The sequence below is a fragment of the Artibeus jamaicensis genome, unplaced genomic scaffold, assembly GCF_021234435.1.
Source record: "Artibeus jamaicensis isolate MK-2021 breed Jamaican fruit bat unplaced genomic scaffold, CSHL_Jam_final contig_475, whole genome shotgun sequence".
Classification (NCBI taxonomy): Eukaryota; Metazoa; Chordata; class Mammalia; order Chiroptera; family Phyllostomidae; genus Artibeus; species Artibeus jamaicensis.
In genome coordinates, this window is record NW_026521852.1 from 6,605,609 (window position 1) to 6,624,548 (window position 18,940).

Here is an 18,940-nt window from a genome sequence, read left to right on the forward strand (position 1 = left end):
TGAGGGGAGGTTATTAAAGCCTTTTCCTTAATTTTATATAGGCATTAATTTTAATGCTGTTTTGATAGTGTCTTCAAGTATGAGATCAAGAAAAATAGACTAAATTTAATTGGGTGCTAAAATTGTAGACTTCCATTAGAGCTACTTATGATTGTCTGTGCCTTCTTTCAGAAAAGACAAAAACGGTTTAACAGACAGTTAAGAATGTACGACAAATATTTACATTCCCGAGTCACTCATATTGATGTTTTCTTTCACACACATGCACATAGCCATACACACCCTGAGAATATGTTGAGTTATACAACTCCATTAAGACACAAAATAGAGCAGACTTTTAAGAGCTACTAAACAAAGGGTTTAGAAACTATCTTAGAAAGACTTTTTGTGCTATTAAGGGTATAGTAGTAGTTTGTGCAAACATTTTAACAATTAATGAGGGGACATGCATGCATATAATTTCTGTAGACACTGAAATTTCTTGTAATCTGTTTTAGCTACTTGCTAATAGTTCATCACAGCCTGAAGAATCATTAAAAGATGGCTTTCTCATGTTCCAAGTGACTAGAATAACCCTAATTGGCCATTACTGAGAATGAGTAGTGTAAATATAGGAAATCAAAATGCCATCAGCTACTGAAAATTCAAAAGTGAGTTGTCCATAGTCCAGATGTGCCTAAGTAAGAAAACTCCAATTGTAAAGTTGAATATGCTGAAAAGCCCAATGTTTTGTTTTTTTTTTATGATTCCTACATGAGAGTGAAAGAGAGTGGAGGTTGGAAAGAGCCAAGCAAGAACATAGATTATTTTGCAAGATAGAGCTAAACCCTTTGTAATAGTATTATACGTGTAAGCACTTTGAGTACAACTTATAAAACTTGACTTAAAAATTTGTTTTTTAGAGTAAGCTCCTAAACCTGAAGAGGGAAATCTTTAAAAAATTTTTAGATACTCCAGCTTAAAATCTGAGTTGAAAAAAATAATTTTATCTTTGGGCAAAAAGAAGGTAAAAGTGTATGCTTTGGTACAAGGAAAAATCCTCTCTCCCTCATTCTTTCATTTCCTATGGCATTGTATTTCAAGAATCAAGCAAGTCCTGAGTTTCAAACACAACTCTTGCAGTCTCCAGAATCCAGCTGATACCAAGTGGTAACCCTGAAAAAGATTGTGGAAGTGTCATAAAGTCTTTTGGGTACTGGATTTGGGACAAGTCCATGGAAGTTAACAAATCCTCTAAGTGAACATGTCTCACTTTGTAAAAAAACACTGGCATGTGAAGTCTGACAAGAAATAAAAGATATATTTGCCTTTGTGTCCAGATTTCTAGAAATGATAGAGCCAGTTCATTTCTGTGAGGATGGTCATAAAACAATTATAAAAACTCTTTTTCTTAGTAGTTCTTCTTAACTAAGATAAAAATGTTAGGTAAACGTTTGATGGCTGATGTTACACTTTTGTTTGAGGTTGTATCTAGTGGAGGCTGTTGTATACTACCATGATTGTTTCCCTTGAGAACCCACATTCATTACTCCAGATGCTGGGAGTGTCTTAGGCTCTCACCTGTGAGACGGTTTGAGGTTTTTGCTGTGGCTATGTCACATTTCAACTATTCCCTTTCCCCAGGTCTGCTTCCTCTACTCTCACACAGATGTTGATATTCAGAGCCCTCCCTAATAAACTTGTTGCATTCAAATCTCTGTTTGAGACTGTTTCTTGGGGATATCTCTTTACAACCCTTTAGGAACCCATTTCTAGAACAACAGTTGCCAAGTGGGAAACCCAACTTTTCAGCCTTGGTATATTCTAATCAAGACAGAAGACGAGTGATTCCTATCTTTTAATTTAAAAAATAATTTTATGCTATCAATTGAACTGTATTTACTGTGGCTCAATTCAGTCAACAGTAGTTTAGTATTATTTTCTTGGAAACTGATTAAAAATTAAAAAATATATATTTTACCTCAGAATCCACAAAAAATCATCCCTTTGTCTTCAAAATTTGTCTGTGAGTAATTTAAATTTTATTTCAGCCTGATGCCCTTACCTTACAATGAGATTGCTAACCACTGTTAATGATATGTTTAAGATTGCAAATATAAGAAAGACAACCTGGGCATATACCATTCCAATTTTTGAGAAGGAAAAAAAGTGCAGATACTGTAAGTAACATATATGAGCAAACTTGATAGTGATTCCTGGCACATTTATAAACTGTTTATGGTGGGAATGTCATGGAGATTGATGAAGCACTGATGAGAATTTGGGCTTGGTAAGTAAGTGTCCACAGCTGAACAGACAACTTAAGGCAGGAAGGCAGTACTACTTTCTCATGTTATCCAAGGCTCTTCAGTCATTCTAAAACTATATTCTATCTGTATGTTCAAGGAGATAGCCCTGGTGTCCAATTTTCCACTTAGAGTAGAGAGAAAGATCAGAGCCTTTATTTAAGCATTCATTTCTTCAATTTACTGACAGGTTGGATTTTTTTATCTGAGTTTCTACTCCTTAAGTGCGAAGAGATTTTATCTCCATTTGGCCACCAGTAGGGACCTATGACTTGTTTTTTGTTTTTGTTTTTGGAATAAAATGCCCTAACTATTAGGAGTTCATGATAATTTGTGGCAGGCAGTTTAGAATAGAAAGTGTGGGAGAGAAAATTTGCTCTATGGACTAGCCTAGACCAATTTTATACGAGCTTGGAGGTAATAAATGAGGCATCAAAGGTGAAGCAATGGTGAATTATTTCTATTTCAGCCATCTGTATAACATACATGTGCTGTCTCTGGCATAGATAGAAAGATTATATATATCTGGCATTGACAGATAAACTTTTATATATATACAATGAGAATGGTTTGCATGACATTGACATTGATATAAACTGGCAGCCAATGAGAGTGCACTGGAATGCACATGTGTGAACAATGATGACTTCACTGTACTAATCAGTGGGGATGGTAGATGCTGTTGAGTATGTGTACTGTGTAGCTGTTGCATTAAAATCACTGAGCAAGAAGAGCAACAAATTTGCATCAAATTTTGTATTAAACTTGAACATTGCTCCATGCAAACTATTAGATAATTCAGAAGGTCCACAGCTATGCACAATGGGTGATTGGCAGCTTCATCATGACAATGCACTCCTTCATATATCACATCTCATGCAGAGGTTTTTGGTGAAACATCAGATCACCCAGGTGACTCAGCCTCTCTATACCTCGAATTCGGTACCCCGTAACTAACAGATTTTCCCAAAACTAAAAACACCTTTGAAAAGGAAGAGATTTCAGGAAGCTGGGAAGATGGCAACGGAGTAGAACGGAGTGGATCCTAGCTCCCTACTCATGGGTGAAAACCCTGGCAGATCTATAGAGAAACAGCACACTAATCCATCGGTTATCCAGCATTTGTGAAATTAAAAGAACAGAGATTGTGACGGATGCTGAAACACCAGAAAGCGGAATGTCAGTGGGGTCTTGAGGACTGGAGTAAAGACAAAGCAGTGGCGGGGGCTGGCGCCCCTGGCCAGGTGGCCCTGGTGCTGCCTCTATGGCCAGGGATCAGAGCCATTGGTCTGAGACCAACATCAGAGGTGTCTACCACAGGAGCCTGGGCACCCAGCAGCCCCTGTGGCCACCAGCGTGGGCCAGCAGCTCCCCCACTCGCTGTATAACCAAAACTGGACAACACTGGGCAGAGATATGTCTGCTTGCTTGCTTGCATTATCAGGGAGGGTTACAAAGACACAGGGCCTGGTTCAACTGCAGACTCTGTGGTCGCAAGCCTGGGAGAACTGAGAGACACATTGGCCTCACGGGTCTAGCTGGGATCTGTGCTGGACTGAGAGGCAGGCTGTCTGGAGAGTTTTGGGCTTTTTAAAAAAAAGTGGACTGAGGTGTTCTCCTGCCAGGACAGCTTGGCTTGCTTCCCTCCCAGCCTTGCAGTGAGCCGGGGGAAAGCTGAGGCATTTGGGGTCTCGCCACAGGACCGGGAAGCACCCTGCCGGTTTCACAGGTCCCGGACTGCCCGGTGGGCTGGCGCGCACAGGCCTGGAGCCTTGCAGGCCACAAGACCGGGAAGCCACAAGACCGGGAAGCACCTTGCTGGTTTTGCAGGCCCCCCCCCCCCGATTGCACTGCGGGCACACGCGGGTGTGGAGACTTTGGAGTCACCACCACAGGGCTGGGAGGCACCTTGCTGGTTTCTCAGATGCCAGACAGCTTGGCAGGTGCACACAGGCACAGAAGCCTCTGAGTCCCCCACACAGGACTGGGAAGTGCCCTGCCGGTTTCAACTGGCCGGTGTGCACAGGCACAGAAGTGGTTGAGTGCCACCACAAGACTGGGAAGGACACTACAAGAACCCGTGGGTCCCAAGCAGCTTGGCGAGTGTGCGGGCACCCACACCCCAATCTGGTAGCCTGGCTGGTGTGTGCACTTGTGCCGGCATCCCAGCACACAGAGAGATCCTGCTGCAACCAGAAAAACCAGTCTGGACAGTTTGAAACCAACAAGGGAAGGGTTTCTCTGTTGTTGATGTTATTGTTTTTGTTGTTTGTTTGTTTTCTGGGTTCCCCCCTTTTTCAGTAACTTTTTTGTGCATTTGTTTAGTAATCCTATATATTTTTAATTTTATCACTGCTTTATCTTTATATACTTTGTTTCTCTCCTTTCTTTTTCCCTGTTTCAGTCCTTCTTCCTTTCCTCTTAAACTCATCACTTTTGCTTCCCTTCTCTTGCCTTTTTGTTTGATTGTTTGTTTGTTACTTCATTTCCTTTTACCCACAAGAGACACAAACAACTAGGAACTGTGAAAGGACCAGAATGGGACCCAAAGTGGGGGCATCTCAACAGTAGAGACAGAGAGACAAATTTTACCCTCCTATAGCAGAGAAGCCACGAGGTATTGCATTTTTTCATTATTCTCACTTCTTTTATATTTTAATAATATCTCTGTATTCCTTCTTTTTCTGTATAAGCTTCTCAGTCTTGAGTAGTATATTGTATTATTAGACAGGCTCCCACTGTCCTTTCTTCCACAGTGCTTTGAAAATCCTCTAAACTCCACTTCACTTGTTTTCACTTAGCACACTACCTAAAGCTTTATACCCCCTACTAAGACAGATCACATAGAGTTTGTTATATGAGGGCTGCTCTAATATTAGTGTAAATAATAGCTGATCTATACAACAGTAAATACTTCACAACACATCTCACAGATCTTACCTCATTGTACAGGTCCCTGAATTTTATCACTGTTGTGATTAACTCTATTTGCTCACACACTACACTTATTTACTGTTCCTTACACTCACTCACCTTACCTCAAAATCTGACTGTCTGAAACCTCACTGCTTTCTAGTTCCAACTAACAAGACTTCCCTCCACAACAAGAGGCTTGTCTTTTGTCCATCCTCTTGTAAAAGTGGCAAGTGGAGCTGAAGAATATGGGTAACACTATATATAGCTTAAAGATCGCCTATCTCCTCTCTATTGGCTGTGACTGTAAATATCATAAAAAACTCTTCTGCTGTCATAAACCATTTTCCCCCTTCCGCCAACTGATTACACATACACGATAAAAGGAGTAGGTGAAAACAAAGAATATCAAGCTACCTGAAAAAGTCTGCACCACTGAAACTCACAGGTGTTATACCACAGAGGTTCACAACATAAACCCAGGGAGTCAGAATAGATCAATTTTAAAAGCTGAGGCTAACAAGAAGACTCTCACAAACAATGGGAAGGCAAAGAAACAATCCCCATATGAAAAAAAGAAGCAGACATTTCAGAAAAATGATAGATGAAATAGAGGCTAATCAACTATCAGAGAGTGAATTCAAAGCAGCAGTTATCACGAAGTTCAAAGAGCTCACAATGAGCTACCAGAAACTACAGGGGAGCTACAAAGTTCTCACCGCTAACTATATCAACATGAAAAAGGAAATAGGAACTATCAGCAAGGGAAAAGAGGAAATGAAGAATACAATTTCTGAATTGAAGAACACAGTAGAAAGTTTCAAAAGTAGGATACATGAAGTGGAGGATAGGATTAGCGAGCTGGAGGACAAAGTAGAAAGCATCTCACAGAAAGAGAAGGTAAATGAAAAGAAATTCAGAAAGAATGAAGAGGGATTAAGGGAAGTACAAGACAATATGAAACGTAATAATATCCAGGTAATAGGGATACCAGAAGGAGAAGAAGAACAAGGGATAGAAAATATATTTGAAAGAGTAATTGGAGAAAAATTGCCTAATTTGATGAGAGAAAAAGTCATACAAATCCAGGAATTCCAGAGAGTCCCAATCAAGAGGAACCCAAAGAGGCCCACTTCAAGACACATAATCATCAAAGTGCCAAAATTCCAAGACAAAGAGAGAATCTTAAAGGCAGCAAGGGAGAAAAAACAAGTAACATACAAGGGAGCCCCAATAAGGTTAGCTACTGACTTCTCAGTGGAAACACTCCAAGCAAGAAGACAATGTCAAGAAATATTCCAAGTAATAAGAACCAGAGGCCTACAACCAAGGCTACTTTACCCAGCAAAGCTCTCAATCAAAATAGAAAGCCAAATAAAGAGCTTCCAAGATGAAAGAAGTCTAAAAGAATATGCCTCCACCAAACCAGCTCTACAAGAAATACTAAAAGGACTGCTTTAAGGGAAGGGGGGAAAAGAGGGAGACAGAGAGGAACACAGGTACAAAAATGGCAATGAATAAGTACCTATCAATAATAACCTTAAACGTAAATGGATTAAATGCTCCAATAAAAAAATACAGAATAGCTCAATGGATAAGAAAGCATGACCCACACATATGTTGCCTATAAGAGACCCACATTGGGACAAAAGACCATCACAGACTAAAACTGCCAGGCTGGAAACAAATTTTCCAAGCAAACGGACAAGAAAAAAAAGCTGGGGTAGCAATTCTCATATCGGACAAAATAGACTTCAACAAAAGGGCCATAAAGAGAGACCCGGAAGGCCACTTCATTATACTCAAGGGAAGAATCCACCAAGAAGACATAAACATCATAAATATATATGCACCAAACATAGGGGCACCTAAATATATCAAAAAAATCTTAGAGGAATTCAAAAAAGATATTGACAGAAACACAATTATAGTAGGGGATTTTAAAACCCCACTGCCAAAAACGGACAGATCTTTCAAAAAAATATCAACAAAAGTATTGTGGCATTAAACAACACCCTAGATCAAATGGACTTAACTGATGTATATACAGAGCCCTTCATCCCGAAGAAGCTAAATACACATTCTTTTCAAATGCACACAGAACTTTTTAAAAATATTTTATTTATTTATCTTTAGAGGGGAAGGGAAGAAGAGAGGGAGAGAAACATCAATGTATGGTTGCCTTTTGTGCATCCCCTGTTGGGAACTGGCCTGCAACCCAGGCATGTGCCCTGACTGGGAATTGAACCGCAATTGTCTGGTTCGCAGGCCCACGCTCAATCCACTGAGCTACACCAGCCAGGGCCACACAGAACATTTTTAAAGACAGACCACATGATAAGACACAGAACGAGCCTCAACAAATTCAAGAAAATTGAAATCATACCAAGCATCTTCTGTGACCACAAGGGACTAAAATTGGAAACCAACCCCAAAGGAAAAAACCCAAAACACCCCAAATCATGGAGACTGAATGGTATGCTATTAAACAATGAATGGGTCAAGAATGAAATTAGGGAAGAAATCAAAATGTTTCTGGAAACCAATGAAAATGATCTCACAACAACCCAAAACCTATGGGACACAGCCCAGGCAGACCTGAGGTGAAGTTTATAGCAATACAGGCCTACCTAAAGAAGATAGAAACATTTCAAACAAACAACCTAACCCTACACCTGCAAGAACTCGAGGAACAACAACAAAGACAGCCCAGAGCAAGCAGAAGGAAGGAAATAACCAAGATTAGAGCAGAATTAAATGACATAGAAACTAAAAGCACAATTCTAAGGATCGATGAGTCCAGGAGTTGGTTCTTTGAGAAGATAAACAAAATAGACAAGACCTTAAGTATGCTCATCAAGAAAACAAGAGAGAGAGGACAGAAATAATCACAATCAGAAATGAAAGAGAAGAAATTACAACTGGTACCACAGAAATAGAAGGAATTGTAAGAAATCACTAAGACGAATAGTACGCCAAGAAATTTGAAAACTTAGGGGAAATCGACACATTTCTAGAAAAATACAATCTACCAAAACTCAATGAAAACCAAGCAGAAAATCTAAAAACACCAATAACAGCAAAAGAAACTGAAGCAATAATAAAAAAAACTCCCATCACACAAAAGCCCTGGACCAGATGGTTTCACAGGAGAATTCTACAAAGCATTTAAGAAGAGCTAACCCTTATTTTCCACAGACTATTCCAAAAAATCCAGCAGGATGGAAAACTCCCAAATTCTTTTTATGAAGCCAGCATCATCCTAATTCTAAAAGCAGATAGAGACACAACGAAGAAAGAAAACTTCAGGCCAAAATCGCTGATGAACATAGTTGCTAAAATCATCAACAAAATTTTGGCAAATCACATCTAGCAATATATCAAAAAGATCATACACCATGACCAAATGGGATTCATCCCAGGGATGCAAGGATGGTTCAATATTCACAAATCAGTAAATGTAATACATCACATAAACAAAAGCAAAGACAAAAACAACATGATCATATCAATAGATGCAGAAAAAGCTTTCGATAAGGTACAACACCCATTTATGATAAAAACACTCAGCAAAGTGGTAATAGAGGGAGCATTCCTCAATATAATAAAGGCCATATATGAGAGACCTATAGCCAACATCATACTCAATGGGCAAAAACTAAAACCTTTTCCACTAAGATCAGGAACAAGACAAGGATGTACACTTTCACCTATTCTATTCAATATAGTATTGGAAATTTTAGCCACAGCGATCAGGCAAGAAAAAGAAATAAAAGGCATCCAAATAGAAAAGGAGGAAACAAAACTGTCACTGTTTGCAGATGACATGTAGTGTACATGGAAAATCCTATAGACTTTACCCCAAAAGTGCTCGAACTAATTAATGAATTTGGCAAAACAGCAGGTTACAAAGTCAATATCAAGAAATGAAAGGTATTTTTGTATATGAACAATGAATCAGCACAAGCAGAAATCAAGGAAAAAAATCTCATTCGATATAGCAAAAACAAAAATAAAATATCTGGGAATAAACCTAACTAAGGAGGTAAAAGGCTGGTATGCAGAAAACTACACAGCCCTGAAGAAAGAAATCAAGAAAGACACAAACAAATGGAAACTTATACCTTGTTCATGGATTGGAAGAATTAACATCATCAAAATGTCCATACTACCCAAAGCAATATACAGATTCAGTGCAATCCCTATTAAAGTACCGATGGCATATTTCACAGTCATAGAACAAACACTTGAAAAATTTATATGGAACCATAAATGACCCCAAATAACAGCTGCTATTTTGAGAAAGAAGAACAAAGTAGGAGGAATCACAATGTCTGATATCAAACTGTATTACAAGGCCACTGTAATCAAAACTGCATGGTACTGGCATAAAACAGGCTCATAGACCAATGGAACAGAACGGAGATCCCCAAAATAAACCCAACTCTCTATAGTCAATTAATGTTTGACAAAGGGGGCAATAACATAAAATGGAGTAAAGATAGCCTCTTCAACAAATGGTGTTGGGAGAATTGGACAGCTACATGCAAAAAATGAAACTTGACCACCAACTTACAACATACACCAAAATAAATTCAAGGTGAATAAAGACTTAAATATAAGCAGCGATACCATTAAAGTCCTAGAGTAGAACATTGGCAAGAAAATCTCAGATATTTCACACAGCAACATTTTTACTGATATGTCCCCTAGAGCAAGGAATATAAAGGAAAGAATAAACAAATGGGATCTCATCAAAATAAAAAGCTCCTGCGTGGCTAAAGAAAACAGTATTAAATTAAAAAGACAACCAACTGTATGGGAAAATACATTTGCCAAAGATACCTCAGACAAAGCTTTAATCTCCAAAATATACAAAGAACTTACACGACTCCACTCTAAGAAGACATCGAACCCAATTAAAAAATGGGAAAAGGACTTGAACAGACACTTCTCCAAGGAGGAGATACAGAATACCAAGAGACACATGAAGAGATGCTCAACATCGTTAGCTATCAGAGAGATGAGAATTAAATCCACAACGAGATACCACTTTACACCTGTCAGGATGGCTATCATAAACAAAGCAACAAACATCAAATGTTGGAGAGATTGTGGGGAAAAGGGGTCCTTAGTTCACTGTTGGTGAGATTGCAGACTGGTACAACCATTATGGAAAACAGTATGGAATTTTCTCAGAAAACTAAAAATGGACCTGCCTTATAACCCAGCAATTCCACTGCTAGGATTATATCCTAAGAATCCTAAAACATCAATTTCAAAGGACCTATGCACCACAATGTTCATAGCAGCACAATTTACAATAGCCAAGAGTTGGAAGCAACCTAGGTACTCATCAGTAAATGAATGGATCAAAAAATTGTGGTACATATACACAATGGAATTCTATGCAGCAGAGAGAAAGAAGGAGCTACTACCATTTGCAACAACGTGGATGGAACTGGAAAGCATTATGCTTAGTGAGATAGGCTAGGTGTTGAAAGACAGATACCATATGATCTCACATTTAACAAGAAGCTAAACACCAAAACAAACAAGCAAGCAGAAAAAGAAAACCAAGACACTGAAACAGAGAACAAGGGGACAGTGTGCAGAGGGGAGAGGGAAGGAAATTTAAGGGGAAAAAAGGGGAGGGATTTGGAGGAACAAATAGAAAGGACACCGGGATGAGAACTAAGGGGGTTGGAAATGTATAGGAGGTGGGGAACACGGGGCGGGAGGGGCTGAATGGGAGAAATAGACAAAAAACTGTACTTGAAAAATAACTAAATAAAATAAAAAAACAAATTGTGCTTCTCTTTACATATAAAGAAATGAATAAATGGATGTATAAATGAATCTATACATTCTTTTATTTATTTAAGTGATGTTTATTGAGCTCTTAGAAATGCATGCCACTTAATCAATGTCAGTTGGTTTACTGAACTGTTGAGTTGAATAGAAATCTTTGTATGTACATTGTGAGTTGTGTTTGACAATTAAGAAGAAATTGCTGATGCCAGAAAGAAATCGCTTTTGCAAATATTTCTTGAGCAATGACATCAGTTCTTTGTGGTAGTTTACTTAGGATGTGGGTCTGAAAGTTTGCTGCGTCTTCTGGGCCTCTTAATCTTCAAGATAGATTTAAACTGCTGCTGGGTTGAGATAAATAACCCTGTGTCCACCGCAAACAAAATCATCACCAAAAATGGGATATGAAATTGTAGCCAGTGAGGTTTTGTGGAATCTAGATGGAAGAAGAAACATTACTCATTAAATGTTGTACAATGAGGTTCAGGGCCTCATTCTCCCTAAAATAAGGGCCCAGCAGCATGGTCTATCAAATTCTAGCATGATATAGCATTCAGATTCAGGGACAAAACACTCCTGAGTTTAGGTTTGTTGTACTGTGCTCCCTAGAGCCTGAGGAGTTCTGACCATCTGCCCCATAGCCTTCGTCTAACAGTTTCTCTAGCCAATATGCCCAAAGGGGAAGGTGATAGGAAAAATGACCTCTTTCTTGGACTTGACAATACCAATGTTTAATACTATTACTTAGGGTTAGAAAGGAAACTGAGTGAGGGCAGGGAGTCGCCAGTGCCTTATTTCTCAATCAATCAATAAATCATCATTCTTGCATACCTTTTGGGTGAAATGAAGATTTGGACTAAATCATCTTTAAGTTTCCTTCCAGTTCCACTATGTTACTCTTTTTTACAAACTACTGCTTCTTTTGGTGATTATTTTAGAATTATAGAGCCACAGAATATTAAAACTGGATATCACTTAGAGCTCACCCAGACTAGTGGCTCTAAACAATGTCTATAAATTACCTGAAAAAGCTTTTAAAAATCCTGACTCCCAGGCCTTGTCCAAACCAATTAAATTAGAATTTCTAGGGTTGAGATATGATATAATATGATATATATATGTATATATATATATAATTTCACCAAGTGATTCTAATGATGCCTAGATCAAACCATTTATTTCACAGATAAAGATACTAAAAGCCCAGCAACAATTAAATAGTCTTAGGTCCCAAATTGACTAACAGAGAAGAGCCATTAGAGCTTAATTCTGGCTTCTGGTCTCATGCTTTCATAGACAATCTGTTATGTTTGGGTTGTGCTTAACAGTTTATAAAAACCATTTCACATATATTACCACATTTAATCTTTACAAACATACCATAATGTAACTAGGTATTACTATTGCCATTAAATAAATTAAAAATATAAGACAGTTATTGAGAGACATACTACACCCCAGGCCTCCCTCTTTGAAGTTTAGTAGACTTTCTAAGATATCACAGGTTCCACCATTTTACAAGCAGTTACTATTTCAAGCTGAAATTTCTTTTCTCCATTCCCAAGCTATGGGCTCCTTTCCTTTCCTTCTACTAACTCACCTTTTTTTACAGTAATTTTTAGGGGATCGGAGGTATAGTTTATCTGCCAAAGTATGCCCGTGCAGTAATAGTTGCCGCTGTCTTCTATTGTGGCATTGGTAATGGAGAGGTTGTGTTTCTCATACCAGTACTTCAGTGCTTTGCCATTCTTGTAGTAAATCATCTTGAAGACATTTCTATTCATCCAACCATGGCACCTGATGAGGAAGGACTCACCCTCCAATACCACCTCAGCAGAAGACTGAAGGAGCAGCCAATCTAAAGAGCATTTATTATATTACTTATTCCACAATGAATGAATAGATAGATGATATAGGTAGATTGTAGATACATAGATAATAAAATAAGTGGGGTCTTGCATTAATGTGTGTCAGAAACCATTGTTAATCATTAATATGTTTCTTGGCTCATAAAGTCAATTAAAAAAAAACTATCCATAGAGTGAACTTTCATATTGATAAATCTCTTCTCCAAAAAAGTAAGTTTGGGGTCATACAATTTATCTGAAACTTTTGCTAAGCCCATCTGTGGAAAGTCTGAAACCTAGTATTCCCTTTAGCTCTATTGTTATTAGTTCTAGCCACTATGTGGGAAGTCAACCTATTCTTCCTAGTGTATCTTAACCTAGAACAATGTCTATTTTGTCCTCTCTTATCTCACAGGGACTTCCCAGTAGTATTATTAATTATAGCTGACCCCCAAACTTTCTCAAAACATGTATCACAATTTTTATGACACATAATTATTTGTTTAATGTCCTTACTTTCATTTGGCTCTATATTTCAAAAGGTTTGTGCCATGTCTGTTTTTTACATTATATCTCCAGTTCCTAACAAAATACCTCAGAGCTAGTAACTACTCAAAAAATTTTAAAATAATGAGTCAGTAAAAAATAAGTCAGTTTCTATGGCTAATATCACTTTAAGAATTGAAAAGTATATACCAAGGAAGAATTTTACATAGAAATATGGTTAGCTTGTGCAGACTTATTTTATCTAAGATCAATCCTGGAGAACATTTCCAAAATTTACACTAAGGAAATGAAGGAGCTATTCTATATTCTGCTGTATGTATTTAAAATTTGCATATGAATGTTAAAACATTTTTATTAGAGATAAAAATATAAAGCTTGTTTATATATTGACATAATATATTTTAAATTATATTTATTTATAATGATAAAATACAAAGATTGAACTGTAAATATATTTATGTAATATATTAAAATTGTGTTTATTTATAATATGTATATAATATATTTTGAATTATATTTATTTATAATATATAAAAAAGTTTGTTTATACTTTAAAATTTATATAATACATTTAAAATTATATGTATTTACTATAGATTTATTATGTATTTATACATTATAAATAAATTTATTATTTATTACATTTATATATTTACATAGTAGAAATAAAGTTTATATTACATATTAATTATACATTTATTATATATGTATATATTATAAGTAAAATATACTTTAACTGTACTTGAACAACAATAAAAAAAGAAGTTACAAAAAATATAAACCAACTTTGCATTTTTATCTCAAATAAAAAATGTTTTAACACCCATATGCAAATTCTAAGTGCAAATGAAATATTTCCTTAGACTAAATTTTGGAAATATCCTCAAGGATTGATCTTAGATAAAATATGTTTGTACAAATTAGCCATATTTCCATTTAAAATTTTTATTTGGTGTATGTGTTTCAAGTCTGTTCCGTTTTTATTTTAATTTTTTAATTTAATTGTTGTTTAAGTACAGTTGTCTCAATTTTGCCCCTACCATTCTCCCCACTCTAGCCATCCTTACTCATCACCCTTGATTCTACCCCTCTTCAGTTTTGTCCATGTGTCCTTTGTACATGTTCCTGAAACCCTTCCCTCTCTTCCTCTCATTATCTCCTCCCACCTCCCCTCTGGTTATTGTCAGTTTGTTCTTCATTTCAATGTCTCTGGTTATATCTTTCTTGTTTTTTTTTTTTTGTGGATTAGTTCTACTTATAGGTGAGATCATATGGTATTTGTCTTTTACCACCTGGCTTATTTCACTTAGCATAATGTTCTTCAGTTCCATCCATGGTATCACAAATGGTAGAGGCTCTTTCTTTATGCTGCATAGTATTCCATTGTGTAAATGTACCATAGTTTTTTGATCCATTCATTTAATGATGGACACTTAGGCTGCTTCCAGCACTTGGCTGTTATAACTTGTGCTTCTGTGAATATTAGGGTGCATAGGTTCTTTTGAATTGGTGTTTTGGGATTATTAGGGTATAATCCCAACAGTGGAATTGCCAGGTCATGCTTTTCAATTCTTAAAATGGCATTAGTCATAGAAACAGACTCTTATTATTTAATGATTCATTATTAAAAAATGTATTGAGTACTTACTAGCTCCTAGGTATTATGTTAGGAACTGGAGATATAATGTAAAGAACAGACATGGCCCCAAACCTTTTGAAATATAGAGCAAAATGAGGATAAGGACATTAAATACATACTTACATGTAATAAAAATTGTGATACATATTCACTTCACACTGATCAGAATGACCATCATAATCAAAGCAGCAAACAAGTGCTGGTGAGGTAGTGGAGAGAAGAAAACTCCAGTGCACTGTTTGTGGGAATGCAGACTAGTACAGTCACTGGGGAAAACAGTATGGGATTTCCTCAGAAAACTAAAAAATGGAACTACCTTTTACCCGGCAATTCCACCGCCGGGATTATGCCCTAAGAATTCCAAAACACCAATTCAAAAAAACCTATTCACTGCAGTGTTCACAGCAGCACTATTTATGATAGCCAAGTGCTGGAAGCAACCTAAGTGTCCATCATTAAATGAATGGATAAAATAACTATGGTGCATTTACACAATGGAATACTATGCAGCAGAAAGAAAGGGGGAAATTCTACCCTTGGTGATAGCATAGATGGAACTGGAGAGCACTGTGCTAAGTGAAATAAGCCAAGTGGCGAAAGAAAAATACCATATGATCTCACCTATAAGCAAAATCTAATCAACAAAACTAAATATAACCAGAACAAATAAGCAAACAAAATATAACCAGAAACATTGAAATAAAGAACAAACTGAAAGTAACCAGAGGAAAGGGGGAAGAAGGATAATAGGGGAAAATAGGGGAAGGGCAGTCAAGGGACATGTATAAAGGACACATGGACAAAGCCAAAGGGGGTAGGATCGAGGGTAGGTGGCAGAAATGGGTGGGGTGGAGGTAAGTGTTGGGAAGAATATAGAGACAACTGTACTGAAATAATAATTAAGTAAATAAATAACTAAAGAAATGTATATTTAAAAAATAAAGTAAAATATAGCTAGGATTTAAAATCCTAGTCATTCAAATAAAGTCATTAGTTTGTTCATTCAAAATTTACTAACTAACCCATATATGCCAAAGCAGGCTGCATTAATTATTAGCAATAGGAAAGTAATAAAGGAAACAATTTTTTTTCAATAAAAGCAGAGGATATGAGAAATGTACACAGATACCTTTTGAAATGAAGAGTATATCCTAGTATTTAGGTCATTGCATATGGATATTGCAGAGCAAATCTTTAAACTGAAACTTTTGTTCCTATTTCAGATATGTAGCTCTTTGCAATATTCACATATCCAACATACCATTGACCATATAAAATACACCTGCACCTATATAGAAAAGATAGAAGAGAAATAACATTGGAAATAACCAGAATATTAAAAGAAGGCAGAAGGGCAGGCAAGTAGAAGAGGAAGATATGGAAGAAGAAAGATAGATGAGTCTTAAATGAGAGACCCTAAGTCCCACTCTGGTACCCTAAGCCTTGAAATAAGTTTTCTCCCCATCATCAGATAGGCATTTTTTTTCACATGGGAGAATATACATTTCCATGGACTTGGAACTTACCACTGAAAACTTTTATATACACAGGTCGACTTGGAATAAGATTGTTGTTCTGACATCTGTATTCCCCGCTGTTCTGGGATCTGGCATTTATAATGTCCAAACTTGATGTCGTCACTACTAACACGGTATTGTTGTGGGTCCACTTAGTGGAGTTAACTTCAAGGGAATTTTTCCCATTACATGTAAGAGTCACATTCTCTCCTCTAAATATTCTATTCCATGGGGGATTCAAGGACACTATAGATTTCCAGGTGACTTTGAGAAGGTCAAATTGTAAAAAGAGATACAGAGAGAAAAAAATAATTGAAAATTAATTTTCTAGACTTCAAAGTACAGACATACCAGTAGCCAATCAATGGCTAGTCTACACTTTGCTGTTGTTGATTAGACCCTATCCTGATACCTAGAATTTAGAAAAGGAGGACATATTACTGTGACCACAAGGAGCTCCCACCTAGAAAGAAAGGCAGAACAAAAATGCAGGATATTTAAAAAACAGACAAATGAAAAATTTAATATGTCGTATAGAATAATTCATTTTTAATTCTTTTTATTTTAATTTCATAATTTGTAAATGAGGGCTGTAATCAGTTCTCAGGCAGAGACAATGTCATGTTAACCATTGCTCATCCTAAAGAATGGCACATTGAACAAATGAATAAGTGAATAATAGATGCATAACTGTGTTGTGAGTGTATATGCAGCAAAAAATATATGTCATTCCTGAAGGTAGTGAGAAATATAAAAAGGATCAATCTTAAAAGGCTTCTGAGAACAGAGGTATGAAGCTAAGGAAATATCAGGGGGTGATGAAGTCGAAAGAGAACCAGACTTGGATTCAAGGAACTTAGGTTAGAATCCAGTTGTTTGCTGTGTAAGGACTTAGGTTAGAATGCAGTTGTTTGCTGGGTAACCTCCAGAAAATCACTAAGTTTTAGTTTAAGCATCCTCAATTATAAAATAGCAATATTAAAAATGATGATGTAAGAATTGATAGACATTATGTAATAGTGCCTGGAAGAGAAGCTAAGACATTCAAATGTTCAACAGATATGCTTGTTGTCATGAAAAGAAGAGATGGTGACTTGAAAGAATGAATTGGTACATGAGAAAATTTTTAATGGGAGAAAAAAAGAAATACAAGGCAAGATGGATATGGGAGGTGGGTTGAACAGAGAAGAGCAGATAATTATTAGAAAACAGAACAATCATTAAAAAACAAAGATGCTGTAATAAAGGGAAACAGTGTAGGGAGGCAAGGATAGTGAAGGAACAAGGACAGAGGACTCACCTGCTGACATGCCATCAGGAGCTGCAAAATTTTAGAGAGGATAAGTTAGTGTCTATCCCCAACCTTCTGAGACTCCTGTGCAGTGGGAACTTGGAGTTTTAAGAATCAATCAACTTCTCAGGAATTAAATCCAAAGAAAAACAGAGATCCTTTCTTTCCTCTATTTTCCTTCCCTTGCCCGATGGGACATGCCAGAGCTATTGCAAGAAATCAGATTTTCAGTCTGACTTCTTGCTTAGGTGTTGCTCAGCTTAGTTTCCTCTGCTGTCATTTGTCTCCACTGCAGAATCCCTGGGAAATGTTCCATAGTTTGAGTATGGCCTAGAAGAAGTCACCGCTAAAACTGTCATTCCCACCCCAGGTGTTCTCTAGATCCATTTTGGGTACTTCAAGACAGGTGACTGAACCTCTACTTACAGAAGAGCAGTAGAGTTACCCACAGCAGGTCAGGGACTCCTATGGAAGTAGGCATCTCCACTGTGGCCCCCAGGGGTGGACTGAGTTAAAGAAGTCTAGGAACTTAAAATAGACTTAAAACCAAAAAGGAGAAGGAAATATTTTCTGTGTCTTATCTAGTTAACTCATCAGCAGTGCCTGGTTTTGCCTCCTTGTCTAGAGATAATATTCAGTATGGTGCTTAATTGGGCAATTTTATATGTACCTTCTTACTCCTGATCCCACCCTCCTTAAGCACACTTGGAATCTAGTGGGGGAGAGGCACAGGGCTAGGCACACAGTCACAGGAATTTCTTAAACTATAAATCAATGCAACTTGGAAAAGTGAGGTACAGAAGATATTTTGTTCATTTCTCACAATAACGCTATGAAGAAGTTTTTTATTATCTATATTCTATAGGTAGGAAAACTGTGGCTTGGAGAGTTTAAGCAACTTGTCTTAGGGTAATAAATGGCTAATTTGTGATTCAAACATTAAAATCTAAGCATAAAATATAACTCTATATCATGATAATATACTGTTTATGCATGTCCATGAGTATGGCCAGCAATTGGCAAAATTTTGTTGTGGTTCTTCAGTGCTGCTGTTACATAGGCAGTTAGTTACATATTAACAAAAGGAAGGGCAAAAAAAAAAAATAGAGCCGGCCAGATTAAGCCAAAAT

The 18,940-nt window shown here is 37.0% G+C and overlaps 1 protein-coding gene across 1 annotated transcript; it reads right to left on the minus strand.

Moving 5' to 3' along the window:
* Positions 1-11,107: 11,107 nt before the first annotated feature.
* On the minus strand, positions 11,108-18,303 carry FCER1A (Fc epsilon receptor Ia). Its single transcript, XM_037128573.2, has 5 exons — positions 18,237-18,303; positions 17,820-17,840; positions 16,529-16,783; positions 12,610-12,867; positions 11,108-11,445 (listed from the first exon to the last, which is right to left on the minus strand). Exons 1-5 carry the CDS (start codon positions 18,289-18,291, stop codon positions 11,279-11,281), a joined length of 756 nt encoding a protein of 251 aa, XP_036984468.1. The 5' UTR covers positions 18,292-18,303; the 3' UTR covers positions 11,108-11,278.
* Positions 18,304-18,940: the final 637 nt, after the last annotated feature.

What these genes read in the sequence shown, in the direction of transcription:
- FCER1A (XM_037128573.2), bottom strand. Translation starts at nt 18,291, where the DNA reads ATGCCTACTTCCATAGGAGTCCCTGACCTGCTGTGGGTAACTCTACTG. An exon ending in GGTAACTCTACTGCTCTTCT is followed by an intron (nt 17,841 to 18,236) that starts GTAAGTAGAGGT and finishes AAAATTTTGCAG; the next exon opens with CTCCTGATGGCATGTCAGCA. An exon ending in TCCTGATGGCATGTCAGCAG is followed by an intron (nt 16,784 to 17,819) that starts GTGAGTCCTCTG and finishes ACCTTCTCAAAG; the next exon opens with TCACCTGGAAATCTATAGTG.